General features: G+C 38.7%; 2 protein-coding genes across 17 annotated transcripts in view; one reads left to right on the top strand and one right to left on the bottom strand.

Annotated features, from left to right (window-relative positions):
• Positions 1-17,356, top strand: part of LOC130666133 (ephrin type-A receptor 4-A) — an 89,666-nt gene that overhangs the window by 935 nt on the left and 71,375 nt on the right. The gene's annotated exons all lie outside the window — the stretch shown is intronic.
• LOC130666005 (uncharacterized) lies at positions 15,597-16,445 on the bottom strand. The gene has a single exon (XM_057466636.1). It carries the CDS (start codon positions 16,443-16,445, stop codon positions 15,597-15,599), a length of 849 nt encoding a protein of 282 aa, XP_057322619.1.

The raw sequence follows: 17,356 nt of genomic DNA, 5'->3' as shown, positions 1-17,356 counted from the left end.
GTTGTGTGATGAATGTTTTATATATGTTTATATTTGCCCTGTGAAATTTAAAATTAAAACAGAATCAATTTATTTAAAATGCGGGCATGATACTCAAGTTAGCCGACGTTTAATAATTTTTTGATTTTTAGAAAAAAAATAAATTTCACACTGAGAAAATAAAGTAATATTGTCCAAACAAGAATTTCTTGGTTCAAAAATTCCGTTACAAATATTTATATCATTATTATGTATTAATTTATTGAGAAAAGAGCATCAAATTTATTTTTGTTATTATATGCATTCGATATATTATGAGTAAACAAAAGAATGGTCTACTTGAATTAAAAAACAATTATTTCCATCAATTCTACACAGAAAAAAAAAAATTCTCGACTGAAGGTAAATATTCTTGATTCAAGAAAATTTTTTTGGAAACCTAAATTTTCTCAGATAAAGTAAAAATTTTCTCCGATCAAGAATAATTTTTTTTTAACCAAGACAAATTCTCTTGACTCAAGAAAATCTTGACTTGATTCCCGAAAACGTTTGTCTTCCAAAATGTTTTCTTGACTCAAGATAACTTTTTTTCTGTGTACGAATTCTTAAGACAAAATTATATATTCTCGAAAATTATCAAGAAGATATGTTCTTGTATCAAGTAAATATTCTTAATAAAAGTATTTTTTTCTCCGTGTAAAGTGGAGGTACTGTTTTGGACATAAATACAAAGTTTAGACTTCAAATGAAAGTAAACAACAATTTTTGTAAAATAGCAAATTATAAATCAGCTTAGAAATTGGATTATACAGTAAGAGTTAAACTGTCTAATATTCCTTCAAAAATTGTGACTTTAGGTAATAAAATTACTCTTGTAAAAAACTATATTAATGTATACAATTGCCGTTTGGCCTGTGCGTTGGCATAAAAATTCATTTGTAAAGGATGCAATGTCATAGATAATTTTTAAAATATATAAAAATGTACTTTTGGCGCACTATTGAAATAGAAATTTTATCTTATACTGTTTCATTAATTAAAATCAAGTATTAAATGTTCAAAAATGGAGCAGTGGCCACAAATGATACCTCTGATCAAGAAAAATGATTTAATCCATGCCAAGTGTATATCTATCGATTAATCGATTCTTATTGTTTTGAATCATTTCAAATAATTTTTCTTAGGGACATCTACTCAATAGTTTTTTTAATTTTCTACATGTGTATATTTGTAGTTTTTTTGTAATTGATTTGTTGAAAAAAATCCGAAAATTGTTCATTTTTGTAATAACTATGGTACGAAAAGTAGCAGACATTTGAAAAAAATTTAATATTATTATTATTTATTGTTTATTGGTCATGAAGTCGTAACTCCTTGTGGTCATCCAAAATACAAGAGTTTAATATATTGTTGTAATTAACATATAGTAGTAAATTATGTATATAATTTAAAATTTGATCTCAATCAAAATCGAAATTCATTCAAAAAATATTCATAACTTGATTACGGAATCGCAAAAAAGTTTGCTGTTGTGTACAATTAACTGGTAACTTATTCCAAACTTTGATAGCCCTAACCAGAAATTAGCTATCATATTTAGCACTACGACAATTTGGCAGCACAATTCTATACAAACAACTAAAATACTTAACAAGTAACTTGTTTACAAAAATTGTCTGAAGTCTGGTGCAGGATCATAACGACGGCTTACTCAAAATATTGAACGGTATCCTGGACCCGTAAATTTGTGAGGTCATTGCTGCGGTTAAATGTACATTTAAAATTTTAAATGTAAATTTAATAGAACTCGTAAATAGCCGAAGGCTAAGAAACATAAATTATTATTATTACTTATGGAGGAAGAAAAAAGTGAATATACTAGGTGGTGATATATACTTAGTACTTAGTATTTGTATTTGGGCAAGACTCTTTAAATTCTCAGTTTATGTCCATCAACCACATGCTGATGGAGTAGAGAAGTAAACTAATTTGAATACAGACGAGAAACGCGGTGCCGGATCTTATGAACTCCCGAAGTGATTTTGTAATTGCACAAATAGAATGGAGAAACGTTGTAAGGTTGTTTGATATGTCTCGAAGACATCCGGAATAATACCTTTTTTTTTGCAAGTTTGTTTTTAATTATTCAAAAATACTCTCGCATAGTTCTGCCGAGAGTAATTTTGTAGACTATTTAAATTCCGAGCTGATAAATTCATTGAGATTTATTGCAGCAAGACCGTAGTATAGTTTGAATTTTCGAGTTAATTAAAAAAAAATTAAATAAATAAAACAAATGATTGAGAGTGGAATGAAATAATTAGAAAGAATCGCACGCGTTCGCGTGAGGCTGAGAAATGTGCACGCACGCGTGTCTATTTTCTCTCTTACTCCCTTTCTCTTAACCGAATTTTTTTTTTTCCGTCTTTATCGCTTTACTTGGGTTTTAAAACGCTTTTTACTTATTCTTTTTCTTCACACACGTTAAATGACAGTCTGTAATGTAATGTGTGGGTATACAGTTTGTAACTGTTGAGAAGCGGTAGAAGGTGAGAGAAAGGACGTTTGTTTGCTCGCGGAAAATATTTGAACGTGTTTGCGCGCCGTACCGAGCAACGTCGACGATGACGACCACCGAGACTTCAACACTGATTTTATACCATACAGGAGCTGCCAAAGTTGAACAACGGGCCCCTACTTGGCCCAGCACTGGGGAACCTAGCTTTGGCACACCTATATTGGCCCAGGCTTGGGCCAGGACTGGGTAACTTAGCCTTGGCCATCCAATGGCAAGCCAGGCTTGGGCCAAGGTAGGATTACCCAAGTTTGGATATACCTATGATTTATATAAGTAGATCATATAAATGTACCAGCTCAACGTTAGTAGGTTCGTCAGTAGCTACCGTTCGGGCCCAGTAATCAGGAGGACGGCAGTTCACGCCCAGAGTCCAGCAGAATTTCCACCAAGTTTTTTTCACATTATTTACCTCCCTTAGATAATTAAAACGTTAATGATCATGAATTCTACGAGGTTAATAATAATAAATTTTTTTAAATTAAATTTATTCGTTTCCTGGAAGCCTGGGCCAGGTCTGGCAACCAAGCATGGGCCAAGTCGGGTAACCAAGCATGGGCCAGGTCTGGCAACCAGGCTTGGCCCGAGATTATCATTCCAGGCTTCTACCAAGGCTGGGCCAAGACTGGCTTACAAGCCTGGCCCAAGGTTCTACAAAGTTGGTCCAAGTCTGGGCCAAGCCTGGGCCCGTGGTACTTTCCTCTCTGGGATGTTTATTATTATTGGGATAGCAGATATTAGGTGTCATTTGGATCCTCGACATGTTTTTCAAGTACAAGAAATGTCCTTGGTCCTGCATGCGGTCTCGGTCACGGTATGGCCTTTCCGAGTCCTTTGATACTTGAAATTTTTTTGCCTTTCTCCATACCACAAAAATCTGTTGACAGTTTGACATGCCCACGAATTAGTCATACAGGTCAGTCAAACCTCTGCAGAGATTAAATAGAAAGTTACCGTATGTTCATAGTCGTATATTTATATTTATATGTGTGTGCATGGAGTAAAAGAGGGAGTGATTAATAACTCGGACGTGTATAAATATCCTATCCAGTACAGAGTGAGGAAAAATACAGAGGGTTAGTTGACAGTCGTTGCGTCGGTAGCCGATTGTTATCGTGGTTGACAGTCTTCCGTGCCAGGTACCAGGGTGGCAAGTTTTACGACTGCCCTATCCGATCATGGGTGTTACCAACTAGGGATAGAACCCCTCACATGTCTACTTCTAAAGGTATACGTTAATATATATGTATATGTATATGGATACGTGGCTACCTGGACAAAAGTATCTAGTTGGTTTTATATTGTCTGTTTTGCTACACAACTAGTAGGCTGTTGGTTTCTGTCGGTTCTATTACTGCTAGTCGTATTATATAGTCCGTTGATCCCTTTTTCACGTCACGTTTCCTGGGTTTTTAATGTTTTATATGTAAAATATAAATATTATCGTATGGTAAAAAGGTATAAAGATGTTTAAAATATTGCTTAGTAAAATTGTCACGTTTTTATTTATGTTTTTTTTATTTTTTTATTTGGGGTGGGTTGGTATGAAGGGAAGATGTATAAATAATATTTAAAAAAGTTATTTAGATTTTCGTATTTTAAATTTAAAAATTCATTCCTTCTTTTCTTTAGTATTTTTGTTTATTTTCATTACGGGGTATATTTTCATTACTTTAAAGTAAATTGAAGAAATAAAAAAAATTTCCATCCAATAACCGTTTCCAATTTATAAAAATTCAGTAAACCCGTTATACGCAAGAACAAATAATAAAAGAAAAATGAGAGGAAAAAAAAAGTGAATTATAATAAAAAGTTTGAACGCTGTGTCCTCTTAATCAAAAAATAAAAAAATATTTCTTCAAGACTTCCTTTCTTTATCCAACCGATCAACTTATCCGAGATCTCCGTTACTTTTGTCTGTTAATTGTTTTCTTTGTTAAAAAAAATAAAAAAAAAAAATAAGAACATGCCTGCAGGTACTTTTTTTATGCTTGTCATTCTTTATACTGTCGTTTTATATTATTTTTTCTGGTCAAGAAGCAGCAGCAACAGACGAAAAAGTAAACGAGACGAACAAGTTGAGACGAAAATGTAATAAGAAAAATAAAAAAAAAAAATAATAATAAGACGCGACAGGTGAATGCTTGTGCGATACTTGCCCATCATCATCATCATAATTATCACGATCACATATGGCCCAGGAAAATGTGCTTTGGAATTTCGTTTGTCTCGGCTTTCAGCCAACAAACTTTCCCTCTCGTTACACATGCCATTTTCACGTCCGTTATCTTGTAAAATGTTTTTTTTTACTCATTTTAAAACAAACCCCTTTTTTATTTTTTATTTATTCATTTATTTTTTGCTCCTTTTTGTTTTTACATCGTGGAACTTTGCTTTACTTAACCGTATTTTTTGCCATGAAAATTCCACTTAAATCTCCTTAGACGCTTTGAAAAATTCACGAGGCCATTTCTCTTGAGTTATTTCGCTATAATTCTTCATGGAGGTCGCCATTATAATCTTAACCATCGGTTTCGCTACAATAATAACAATTAATAAGCCTAAGGAAATATATAATCGGTAAAGAAATTTGTTCAGCCAATCATCTCTCTCTCTCTTTGTCTTTTTTTATCTTCATAAATATATATATATATATAAAGCAGAAAGTCTCGTCTCTATTGGGCATTCTGGGTCTCTACAGAGTGCGCTTTAGCTTGGGATTTCAACCGATTAATTATCATTATGGGAATTACGCCGAGCTGTAATACAATATGTATGTATTTTATATATATACATATGTGTGTTATATTTATGCCAACATTTCCGTTTGTAGCATTACATTACATTGAACAGAACCTTCGTTTATACTCACTTGTGAGTTCTGAGTTTTGTTCTGTGTTTTATATTCCAATATCATATGTATATACATATAATTGCAATAGGAAAGTGTTACAAAGCGATAGTACACTCTGATCGATAACAACCTCTATACATATTTTTATTATTATTATTATTATTACTATTACTATTACTAGCTTTTATATATTATGATTCAGGTTGTTTCAATATTACCATTTGTAAACTCACTATTTTTGTTTATAAATATTTACTTTATCTCAGCCAAAAAAGATTTATATCACTCAGAGAATTCAACGGTATTTTTTACACAGAGAATTTGTACAAAAATTACTCTAGTCCCAGATGAAAAATTTTTCTCGCCCGAAAAAGGGTCCAGGTAGTAAACTCCAGGCCGATAACTTGAAATTTTTCAAAGTTCTATAATTTTATTTTCATAGAAAAAGGACTAGGACCGAAATAATAATATTGTTTGCAGCGGCGTAGCCTTATAAAAATTCAGTATATTTACGCTTCGAAATTTCAAAAATTTATTACATGTTTTTTCTGGTAATGCGCGTTTTCATCCCCCGACAAAATATCCTCGACAAAATATCCCCGACAAAATATCCTCCGGACATAATATCCCCGACAAAATATCTTTCGATATAATTTTCACAATTTTCCTGAAAAACTAGCACTCTAAATATGCAGTTATTTTTTATTTATAAATTCCCACAATTTTCCTGAAAAACAAGCGCCTAAATTAGTTGTGAAAAGTACTTATGAAAATTTTAATTTTTTTTAGGGACACAATATCTGCGACAAAAATCGTTGATATTTCTAAATTTTCATGTTTATTTTAGTGTTTATGATGGTGTGAGTTAGTTTGTCAAGAGAAATTTTGCTGATAGGATATTTTCTCGGGGATATTATGTCCGGAGATATTTTGTCGGGGGATGAAAACACGCGGAACCGGTTTCTCTACAACTTTTGTTTGAAAGTTTTCCATGAATTTTTTGTTGTTTATGAAATATTTTCGAAAAATCTGTTTTTGGAGGTGTTTTTATTTTTTTTTTTCATTAACTTCTGGGGTGATGACTATCTTATTTGGGGGGGGGGGGGGGGGTGACATCATAGACCTTCAACCAAATTTGCACCAATTCTCGAAAAATGTCTCATTTCGGAATTGGCTGGAACACCGGCGTATTTTCGGGCAAATTTACCCCTTTCGTCACCTAAAATTTTTGAATTATCCGCGTATATTATTTTTGTATATGAATATTAACTTTATCTCAGTTGAAAAATATTTATACAAAGTTCCATTTGAATAAATAAATACATTAGTGATAAAACTAATGTTCTGTTGAAGCAAATAAAAGTTTTATAATTATTTTCGACTTTTTATTCTTAACTTTGATCGATCGTACGCTAATGAACTCTTCATTTTTCTCACGATATAAATTATCGTACATCATTAAGTTGATAAAGAAAGTTTATTAAAATGAAATTTTAAAACGGCAACTATTTTTATAAATATTCGACAAAAGTTGCTCTCGCTTTGCTCTCAACTCGTAAAGCACTTGGATAAAAGTAGTTCAGGTAAACATAGCTATCACGAAATGCTACAAAGGAGACTCTTCCTGTTTCTGAGTTATAAAAAAAACTAAAATAATACAAAGTCGCTTTTTTATTATTATTATTTTTTCTATTTCTTTTCTTCCACAGTTTTACTATCCAGCCAACACTACATGATGTTCTAGAAGTGAAGCTTTCCTCGACATTTTTCGGCGTGTTTCGTCGTTCCATCGCGATGATTAACGAGAGCTATTGTTCGATCTATTCTCTAAATTTTTTTCTTACTTTTTTTCTATTCTCAACTACACGCGTATACACTTAATACACACTCAACACCATCCCGTGTCTCCGTTAATTTTTTTTTATTCATTCTCATACATATCCACCGTGAGACTTTCATTAATCTCAATTTGTAAGACATTTCGTATTTCAGCGACTATAATTGATGCTCTCAAGATCTTTCCCTTAAATATAAATTGAGCTAAATTAGACATATATAGGAAGTAAAAATTCGTTTTTTTTTTTTTTTCATTAAACTTTTCCATTTTTAACTCATCATATTTAATTTAGTAAAAAAGAAGTAACCCAGCCAATTTGTTACTCTTTTTTTTCTCCTTTCATTTGGAGACACATCATGCATGTTAGCTGGAGATTCGAATCTGGTTTTACGTTTCCAACGTGCCGACTTCCTTGTCTACGAAAAAAATAATAATAATGAAAAAAGACAAAGACTGGAGTATAGAGAAGAATGAAACTTAGTGGGGACTTATTTTATATCTCGTGTGCTCATCTAGGATCTAGGGTTACCTACGTCGTCTTCCTTATATCCACGCATCACATGTACATCAGAATATGGCCCCCAACACGCTATATTGCCTTCTTTCTCTATATGTATATTTTATTTTATAATACATAGATACATAGTATACTAGAGCCCGCTGCTGAAGACAAACATATAATAGTATAACGTAGAGCTAGAATAGAGGATAGATATTCACGTATGTACGCGGTTTTTATTTATGTATCATTACTCAGTCTCCAAGGTCGTATTTCGACTCGCTGTTACAAGCTCGTGTGACACTTATTGTGAGATGTTGCTTGATAAAAAAATATATTTATATAGCGGAATATATATACACTCTATCCAACTATATGTATATTAAAGTTTATCCAAAGACATATACATATCCAAGTATGAATACTTTTCACAAGTTTTATCCAATTAAAATGTCGTTACCAGTGACAACGAAATATTCATTCTACGCCCAGATATATCCAGCTTATTAGCATTTGATGGCTCATTAAAATTGACGAGATCAACGATAAAGAACTAACAAAACTTTTTATCCTTTGCTCGTTTTGGAATAGTCATATAGATGACGATTGACGATCTGATGCTGATTCTGTGGTTGATGATGATGATGATGATGATGATGATGATGGCCGTAGTGGTGGAAGAAGATGCTGGGAAAAAAAGGGGCTTTGTTAGAATCCGTAGTTGGTAGTTCAATGATTAAGATCGGTCGAGTATCGATAGCACGTGTCACTACTGATCTAGGTAATGCATTTGGGCACGTGTGTATCATGCCGAATAACGAGTATAGTAGGCTGGCGTGCCTACTCGATTGGTCTATACATGACCCGAGACCCCAGAATTATAAACGTCACGCTATCGCACCGTCTATTCCAACGGTGAATCCTTAACATCGGACTTTAGCTACTAAATGTTATAGCTAGTCGGTGTATTCCATGTATTCTATGTATACTTATATATTTATATGTATATATACATCTAGAAGTGCGAGTCTAGACTCGACTACAACAACACGACGTTGGTAACAGACTCGTTTCAGAGTCTTATCGTGACACGCCCTCGGCATCTCGTCAATCTTACGTGTATACTGTATATAACCAGTAAGTTTAAATTTATTTGAACATACGTATCAATCTTGAATTCATTTCTTATCCACTAAGCAGCTAACCGGACTGTATCGTCTTTTTCAAAGGAGGCCTTATCTCAAGAACAGCTAATTTAATTAACTCGTTCCGGCACAAACTTGGATTAAAAAGTATAAGCTGCTATTCCTGTGTGAACGAATCAGCATATATATGTACATGTATATTAGTTGCTTTATGTGGGTTCAAGAATAATTAGCCCTTGAAGCTAACAACAGAGACTGATGATGGGGGATGAGTGCACCCTCGTACCAATTAGACTCTGCTCTATTTTTACATCCGTGAAAGGGAGAATCGCCTTTGCATTTGCTTTTGATAGTACACCAAGAGTTGAACAGGAGATCGAGTATATTATATAGTAGTTGTAGCTGTAGTAGTAGGAGAGTAGGGCCTTATATTCCCTCATCGAGTTTCATGGGAATCTGGCCAATGGCTACCCCCCAAAAACACACTGGCGACATCGTGCGGCATTACCAGCTCCGCCGGCTGCTCATGTGTTCTCTTATTTTTTTATTAATACTTTTTTTTACTTTTTTATTCCTTCTCTTGGTTCTCTTCTGCTAGTTCCCCGTCGCCCTGATGCCGCTTTCATTCGAGAGGGCCAATTTTTTTGGGAAGTGGGCGTACCTCTTTCCGGTTTTGGGACCATTGTCTTCTTCTTCTTCTTGGTCTTGTTCTTAGTCTTGGTCTTGGTCTTCTGCTGCTGCTCCTGCTTGATCTTCTACTTCTTCTATACTTTTAAGTAGAGAGAGAGGTAGCTGGGGTAGGGGGGACAGAGGGAGATGAGGCCCCATCGCACAGTCTTGTGCCCCCGGAGAAGAGAATGCTTGTGTGCTGTACGCACACCTGCACTCATTACCCTTCTCCGCTTTCTGGATACGGTGACGTGAGCTCTTGACTGGCTCGCGGGTTCGATAATGCATTTCCCTTTTCGTTTTTTTGGAGGGCTTCTGTGCTGGTTCGTGATGTTTTTTTTTCTTTTTTAACTTTTTTAAGAATAAAGTATGTAAGGGCAATAATGCACGTGGCTCGTCGAGAATTGTCAGTGAAAAGTCCTTGAGGACACGTGCCAATCGCCGTGCATTATTAATTCATTACAATAAACCATTAAAACTTTTATCAATAAAACCATCATTATACTAACAATTAGAGGTTTTAAAGTGGTTTTGTCGGTAATTGTTAGCTCATTAGCGTGTAAAGTAAACCGTTAGGTATTAAATTTAACTGTTGTTATTATTCTCAACTATTATACGGGTAGAATTGTAACTCAGTGCCTAATGGATGTAGATGAATAATAACAAAGTCGTAGATTAGATTAGACAGATCGAGATCCTAAATCCGTTCAAGTGAAAACCCAAATGACTAGCATTGAATAAAGTACCTTTTGACGAAGAGAGTACACGGCCGTCAATTTAATTTGAAAAGCGCCGTAACTCACGCGGCAGCCCTACCGCCATGAACTGGATGGGTTTAGGTCTTATATTCTTGACTGGCTGGTTGGTTGGTTGGATACTCGAGAGAAAGAGCAAGCGCATCCCAGACCGTCGACATTGTGGCTCGAGACAAAGGGACATTTTTTGTAGCCGATCAAAGGAACGAGACTAGGTATGGTATCGAGCAAAGTTTTCGAGAGACTTGGCTTCTTCGATACGCTCTCGTTATTTCTCTACTTTGCTTCCTACTGGCTTCTCATCTCGTACACAAAGTTATACTGCTATACATTGCTTTACTTACTCTCTTTAACTCAACTCTTTTCCATTCGTTCGTTCGTTCGTTGGTTGGTTCGTTTCGTTACACAGCCTCAAGGAATCTCGTTTTCTTTGGTTAACGGTCATTCGTTTCTCGCATCTGTGCACGAGCAAATGCTCTTGCTGTTGTGCTGTTATACTCTTGGTACTTCTGCTGTGTGTTCCTGTGTGCCTCCACTGCTGACTTCTGCTCTGATATTGGTGTTAGTTGAGAATATATATATACAGACTCTTAAGCCCCGCGAAAAACGTACCGTTAGATCTGGACCTCCGTTGTCTCACTTCTCTTTCTTACTTACCTTCGTTATACTCTGGTGCTGATCCTGCAGTAACTGCTGCTGCTGCTGCTGTAGCTGCTACTTCTGCTGGAGTCTGGTTCTTCTGCTGGTTCCGTGAGATTTCTACCTCTCTGCCTCTCAGACACACCGCACGCGTTATCTCAGGACTGGAATCTACCAAGATTCAGGTCGAGGTTAATCTCCGTACCACCTGCTTTAGCGTGTGATGTAGTCTTTCATGATTTTTAAAATTTTATTTAACGTTAAAAGACATTCATTTTCTCTGCATACTTCCGAAGCCATTATATTGAATTCTTTGAATGCTTGTGGATAATACCTACATCTATATACATCCCATACAATATACATGTATTATATCTGTATAAATATACTTTTGGTTATGTAAGGGGGTTCTTTATATAAATGAATGTGAATTAACTTAACAACGATTTATTAAATTTTAGAGTTACACGCGTGAACATAAAAATAGATGAATTGACCGGCGAGGCTTGTGGGTTCGGAGGTCGAGAGGAACTGTCTTTTCTGAATCTCATCCTTCGGGTCCTTCACTCATTTTTGAGAGGGGGTACCGAGGGATAGTACTCATAGAAAAAATAGAAAAGTAGAGATAGTATGTATAGGGATGCAAGCTGAGTGCAAAAAGAGAGTTAGAAATAGAGAAAAGAAAGAGAGAAACAATTCTAATGAGATACTGGGTCCGGGTCGCTGGCCAGCCGACGACGGGCCCTAATCCTTTAATTGCCTTCGGAAAAAATAGGTAAAAAAATAGGTCATAAAGATTGAGGATGTGACAAAAAGATTTGGGAAAAACCCACAAGTCTTAGCCGACAACATTTACAAAATATTTATCTTAATCTTATAACAATTGCACACTTAAGTTTTATAATATTCTTGCCAGCTGCAGATGTGAATTTTATTACATTGTCAGAATATTACAATAAACTAAAATTTCCCAAAATATTCTGCAGCGGACAAAACTATTCCCATGTTGCTCAGCATCACCGCTTAAATTATAATCCCGTATAATTTATGGTGTTGCTTCACAGTTGGGCTAAAATACAAAATAAAATAGTTAAAATAAAATATTTAAAATAAAAAGTTACAAATTAATAATCATAACATTTAGCAACTACTACTAATAATTAATAAAAGATTCCACTACTAACTGCAAGTTAATAATCATCCTAATTGACACTAACGTTATCTAAATCGCTAAGTAAATGAATGCAAATATTTGATAATTAATTAATTCAATAATAATAATAATAATAATAATAAAAATAATTAAAATACGTTAAACTGCCAGGAGTGGGTGGAAAGAATGACCCCCCACATCACCCCCCTGCCAGTGATGGAGTCACGGATATCCAGCCTGGAAACGGTCCGGAAACCGTACTCGTCTTCCTGCCCTGGTCTGTCGTGGAACTTCGACCCCCGGTGGAATGTCCGGGTCTGGTATCGCTGGTGCTGGAGTTTCAGGTGAGCGTGGACGTTCTGGTGGATTTGGAGGCTCTGGTTGAATTTCTGGTGGAGCTGGAAGCACTGGTTGAATCTCTGGTGGAGCTGGAAGCTCTGGCAGACTCACTGGATTCCTTGGTCGTCCTCGTCGTGGACGCGCGATGATGACGTCCTCATCAGGTTCCACTAGCTCAGGTTCTTCGATATCGCTCGTCATTGTATACGCTGGCTTGAGGCGATCGACCGTGATAGTGCTGTTATGACCACCCATGTTAACGACGAAAAACTTTTCAGACCTGCTAACAACAGGGTAAGGCCCCGTATATGGTTGCTGGAGTGGCCTCTTGGGTCCGTCATAACGCACAAACACGTGGCTGGTAGTAGCAAGGTCCTTAAACACAAAAATTTTCTTTTCGCCATGGCGACTTACCGCTGCAGGACGTAATTGTTGGAAGTGTCCTCTGAGCTCTCTGACGAAGGTCGCCGCTGCGGTGTCATCACCTCGTGACACTCGTGACGCCAGGAATTCCCCTGGAACGCGTAGCGGTTGGCCGTATATCATCTCTGCGGCAGTAGCGCTTAAATCTTCCTTCCAGGCCGACCTGATACCCAGCATCACTGCTGGCAATGATTCTGTCCAACGGCCTTGATGACACCGTATAGCCGCCTTAAGTTGTCGATGAAAACGCTCGACCATACCGTTGGCTGCAGGGTGGTACGCCGTGGTCCGGATATGAGTTGTGCCAGTCAGCTGGTTGAGATGCCTGAATAGATTGGATTCAAACTGCCTGCCTTGGTCCGTGGTTACGCGCAGTGGAACTCCAAATCGCGCTATCCAATGATCGAAGAACGCTCGTGCGACCGTTGCAGCTTCTTGGTCAGGTAGTGGAACTACTTCTGGCCATCGGGAGAACCTGTCTATCATAGTTAGGCAATATCTATTGCCGTCGCAATGCGGCATAATAATTAAATCTAAGTGCACATGTTCAAACCTGGACGATGGGGGTGCAAACGACCCTACCGGCGCTGAGACGTGACGAGTTATTTTGGAACGTTGACATTCGATGCAACACCTAGCCCACCGTCGACAATCTGACCTCATTGATGGCCAGACATACCGCTGTGCTACCAGTTTACACGTTGCGTTAGCCCCTGGATGCGACAGCTGGTGTACAGAGTTGAATGCAGCTGTCCTGAAGTCTTTCGTAACGAATGGTCGTGGCATTGCGTTTGACGTGTCGCATACCACGGTGACACCTAGACCTGGAACTGGGACCGGTTGAAGTTGCAGCGACGAGGATTGATGTTGCAAGTCCAAAAGCTCTTGATCTGTCTTTTGAGATTCTGCTAATGCCTCGTAGTTGATTGTAGGTTCTAATTCCTCGATGCGTGACAGTGCATCAGCGACGACATTGTCTTGACCCGCTACATGACGGATGTCCGTGGAAAATTGACCAATGAAATCCAGGTGACGTTGTTGGCGTGGTGAACACTGAGTGGATCTTAACTTAAAAGCAAACGTTAAGGGTTTATGGTCAGTGTAAATAGAAAACTCACATGCTTCGACCATATGTCGGAAATGTTTCACCGCCAAGTATATTGCCAGTAACTCCCTGTCATATGCGCTGTATTTTTGCTCTGCAGGGCTGAGTTTCTTCGAAAAGAAGTTGAGCGGCTGCCATGACTCATCAACCCATTGCTGCAGTACTGCGCCGACGGCTACATCAGAAGCATCCGTGAAAATCGCAAGCAGAGCTTCTGATTTTGGGTGTACCAGTAGTGTCGCTTGTGCCAAGCTTTCCTTGCACCTCTCGAACGCGGCGACGGCTGCAGAGGTCCATTTGATTGGTGCACGCCCCTTTATGTCTCCTTTGAGCAACTCGTTTAATGGTGCCTGGATATCCGCAGCTTTGGGTACGAACCTACGGTAGAAGTTCATCATACCTAAAAATTGACGGAGTTGCTTACCTGTGGTTGGTTGTGGGAATGAGCGAATGACCTTCACTTTCTCAGGCAGTGGTCGGGTGCCTTCTTCAGAAACCATGTATCCTAGAAACTCAACTTCAGATACGCCGAAAACACACTTATTGGGGTTGACCACCACCCCATACCTCTCTAATCTCTCGCAGAGTATTCTGAGATGCCTCCTGTGTTCTTCTGGTGTCGATGAGGCGATGAGAATGTCGTCGATGTAGGCGTAACAGAAATCCAGACCACGAAGTACCTCATCCATGAAACGCTGGAACGTTTGGGCTGCGTTACGGAGTCCAAAGGTCATAAAAGGAAACTCGAACAAACCGAACGGTGTCGTGATGGCGGTTTTCTGGACATCCTCTGGGGCTACTGGAATCTGATTGAAAGCGCGGACCAAATCGATACGTGAAAATATTTTCTTACCGTAGAGCAAATATGAGAAGTCGTGGATATGTCGCACAGCATACTTGTCCGGTCTGGTCCGGCTGTTGAGGCCTCTGTAGTCCCCGCATGGCCGCCATTCGTCGTCCTTCTTGGGCACCATATGAAGTGGGGCAGCCCAAGGGCTTTTCGATGGTCGCGCAAGTCCTAAGCGCATCATAGCCTCGAATTCCTTCTTCGCTGCCATCAGCTTATCGGGAGCTAATCGCCTCGGCTTTTGCGCCACCGGTGGACCTGGCGTTGTTACAATGTGGTGTTGAGTTTGATGTTTTACTTCTCCAGGAGCACCACATGGTCGAGTAATCGACGGAAATTCCTCCAGGAGTTTATGGTACTCGGATGAGCCTGAGATGACCCTAATGCCCGGGTCCCCGCATCGTACCACGTCACCCATAAGTCCAATTTTAGTAGTTGTATCTATTAACCTGCCGTTCTTCAGGTCTACCAGCAGGCCATAATGCGACAGGAGATCTGCACCGATGATCGGCTTGGAAACATCCGCGATCAGGAACCTCCACGTGAGATCTCGCCTTAGCCCAAGGTTCAGTGTAAGCGTCGCGACTCCATATGTAGCAATTGGCGTACCGTTGGCCGCAGAAAGTTCGTATGTCGCCTTCTTACAGAGCCCGCGGTAATGCTTGCGCGGAATTACACATAAGTCCGCCCCGGTGTCGATCAGGAAGCGCATACCTGATTCGCGGTCACGGACAAACAGACGGCTGTGGGTTTGTGGGCGAGTGTCGTCGGCCGCCATTAACGACTGCCCGTGCCGTTTCCCGGCGTCCAGTTGCATGGGCTCGTACAGTGGTCAGCCTTCTCTTTAAAAATCCAGTGGTACCAGCACATTCCTGGAGGTCGCGGGCCCCGTTGACGCGATTGCGATCTTGACCGCGACGCAGATTGGTCGCGATGCGGTGTCTGTGACCTGCCACGCCGAGTATTGGCTATCTCGTCCACCTGACTATCCAAGCGACCTCTTAACTGTGCTACCTCCAGGCGCAGCTGTTGAATCGCGATGGTTAGCTGCATCTCGTGTGATGCGGATGCCTCGGCTATTGTTGGCCGCGCTGGTAGAATATCGTATATAATATCAGCAACTTCTGCCATCGCGGTAACTGACTTTTCTTGCTGCGTAGCCATCGCTGTTTGATACTTTTCTGGAAGGCCTCGCAGCCAAAGTGTTTTCAAAAACTTATCTGGAACCGATGATCCTGCGTGCGCTTGTAGACGGCGTAGATATTGGGACGGCTTTTCATCCCCGATCTTCTCAGCCTCTAACAGCCTTCGCGTATTCTCCTCTTGGCTAACGCTTAGTCTTTTAATGAGCTGTTCTTTCAACTCGTCATACAGAGCGGCTGCTAGTGGTTTCAGAATTATATCGCGCACCTCGGTCGCGTATTTCGCCGGTAAAGCCGCTAACACGCTAACATACTGCATCTGTTTGTCGGTAACGCGGTTTCTCATAAATTGTGACTCGACCATCGCGAACCACATCTCCGGATCACTCGCGATGAACTCCGGGAGCCGTTGAGACGTTACAACCGTGACTGCGCCCTCGCCGTTTGCTGCACCCTCGCCGGTTGCTGCGCCGGTGTTCACCATTGCTAACAGAGTTTATTAATCACTCACTTCAACTAAATATTTGAACTGTTAATAAGCACACACAATTTCTATATCGTAAACCACCCGCGAATCACCAGATATAAAATACACGAAGAAATATTAACACAATGTAACAATAAATATCGAAAAAAACAAGGGGTCACCACTTTGGTTATGTAAGGGGGTTCTTTATATAAATGAATGTGAATTAACTTAACAACGATTTATTAAATTTTAGAGTTACACGCGTGAACATAAAAATAGATGAATTGACCGGCGAGGCTTGTGGGTTCGGAGGTCGAGAGGAACTGTCTTTTCTGAATCTCATCCTTCGGGTCCTTCACTCATTTTTGAGAGGGGGTACCGAGGGATAGTACTCATAGAAAAAATAGAAAAGTAGAGATAGTATGTATAGGGATGCAAGCTGAGTGCAAAAAGAGAGTTAGAAATAGAGAAAAGAAAGAGAGAAACAATTCTAATGAGATACTGGGTCCGGGTCGCTGGCCAGCCGACGACGGGCCCTAATCCTTTAATTGCCTTCGGAAAAAATAGGTAAAAAAATAGGTCATAAAGATTGAGGATGTGACAAAAAGATTTGGGAAAAACCCACAAGTCTTAGCCGACAACATTTACAAAATATTTATCTTAATCTTATAACAATTGCACACTTAAGTTTTATAATATTCTTGCCAGCTGCAGATGTGAATTTTATTACATTGTCAGAATATTACAATAAACTAAAATTTCCCAAAATATTCTGCAGCGGACAAAACTATTCCCATGTTGCTCAGCATCACCGCTTAAATTATAATCCCGTATAATTTATGGTGTTGCTTCACAGTTGGGCTAAAATACAAAATAAAATAGTTAAAATAAAATATTTAAAATAAAAAGTTACAAATTAATAATCA

Source organism: Microplitis mediator, chromosome 3 (assembly GCF_029852145.1).
Source record: "Microplitis mediator isolate UGA2020A chromosome 3, iyMicMedi2.1, whole genome shotgun sequence".
NCBI classification, from domain to species: domain Eukaryota; kingdom Metazoa; phylum Arthropoda; class Insecta; order Hymenoptera; family Braconidae; genus Microplitis; species Microplitis mediator.
This window is presented reverse-complemented; position numbering and strand designations above follow the sequence as displayed.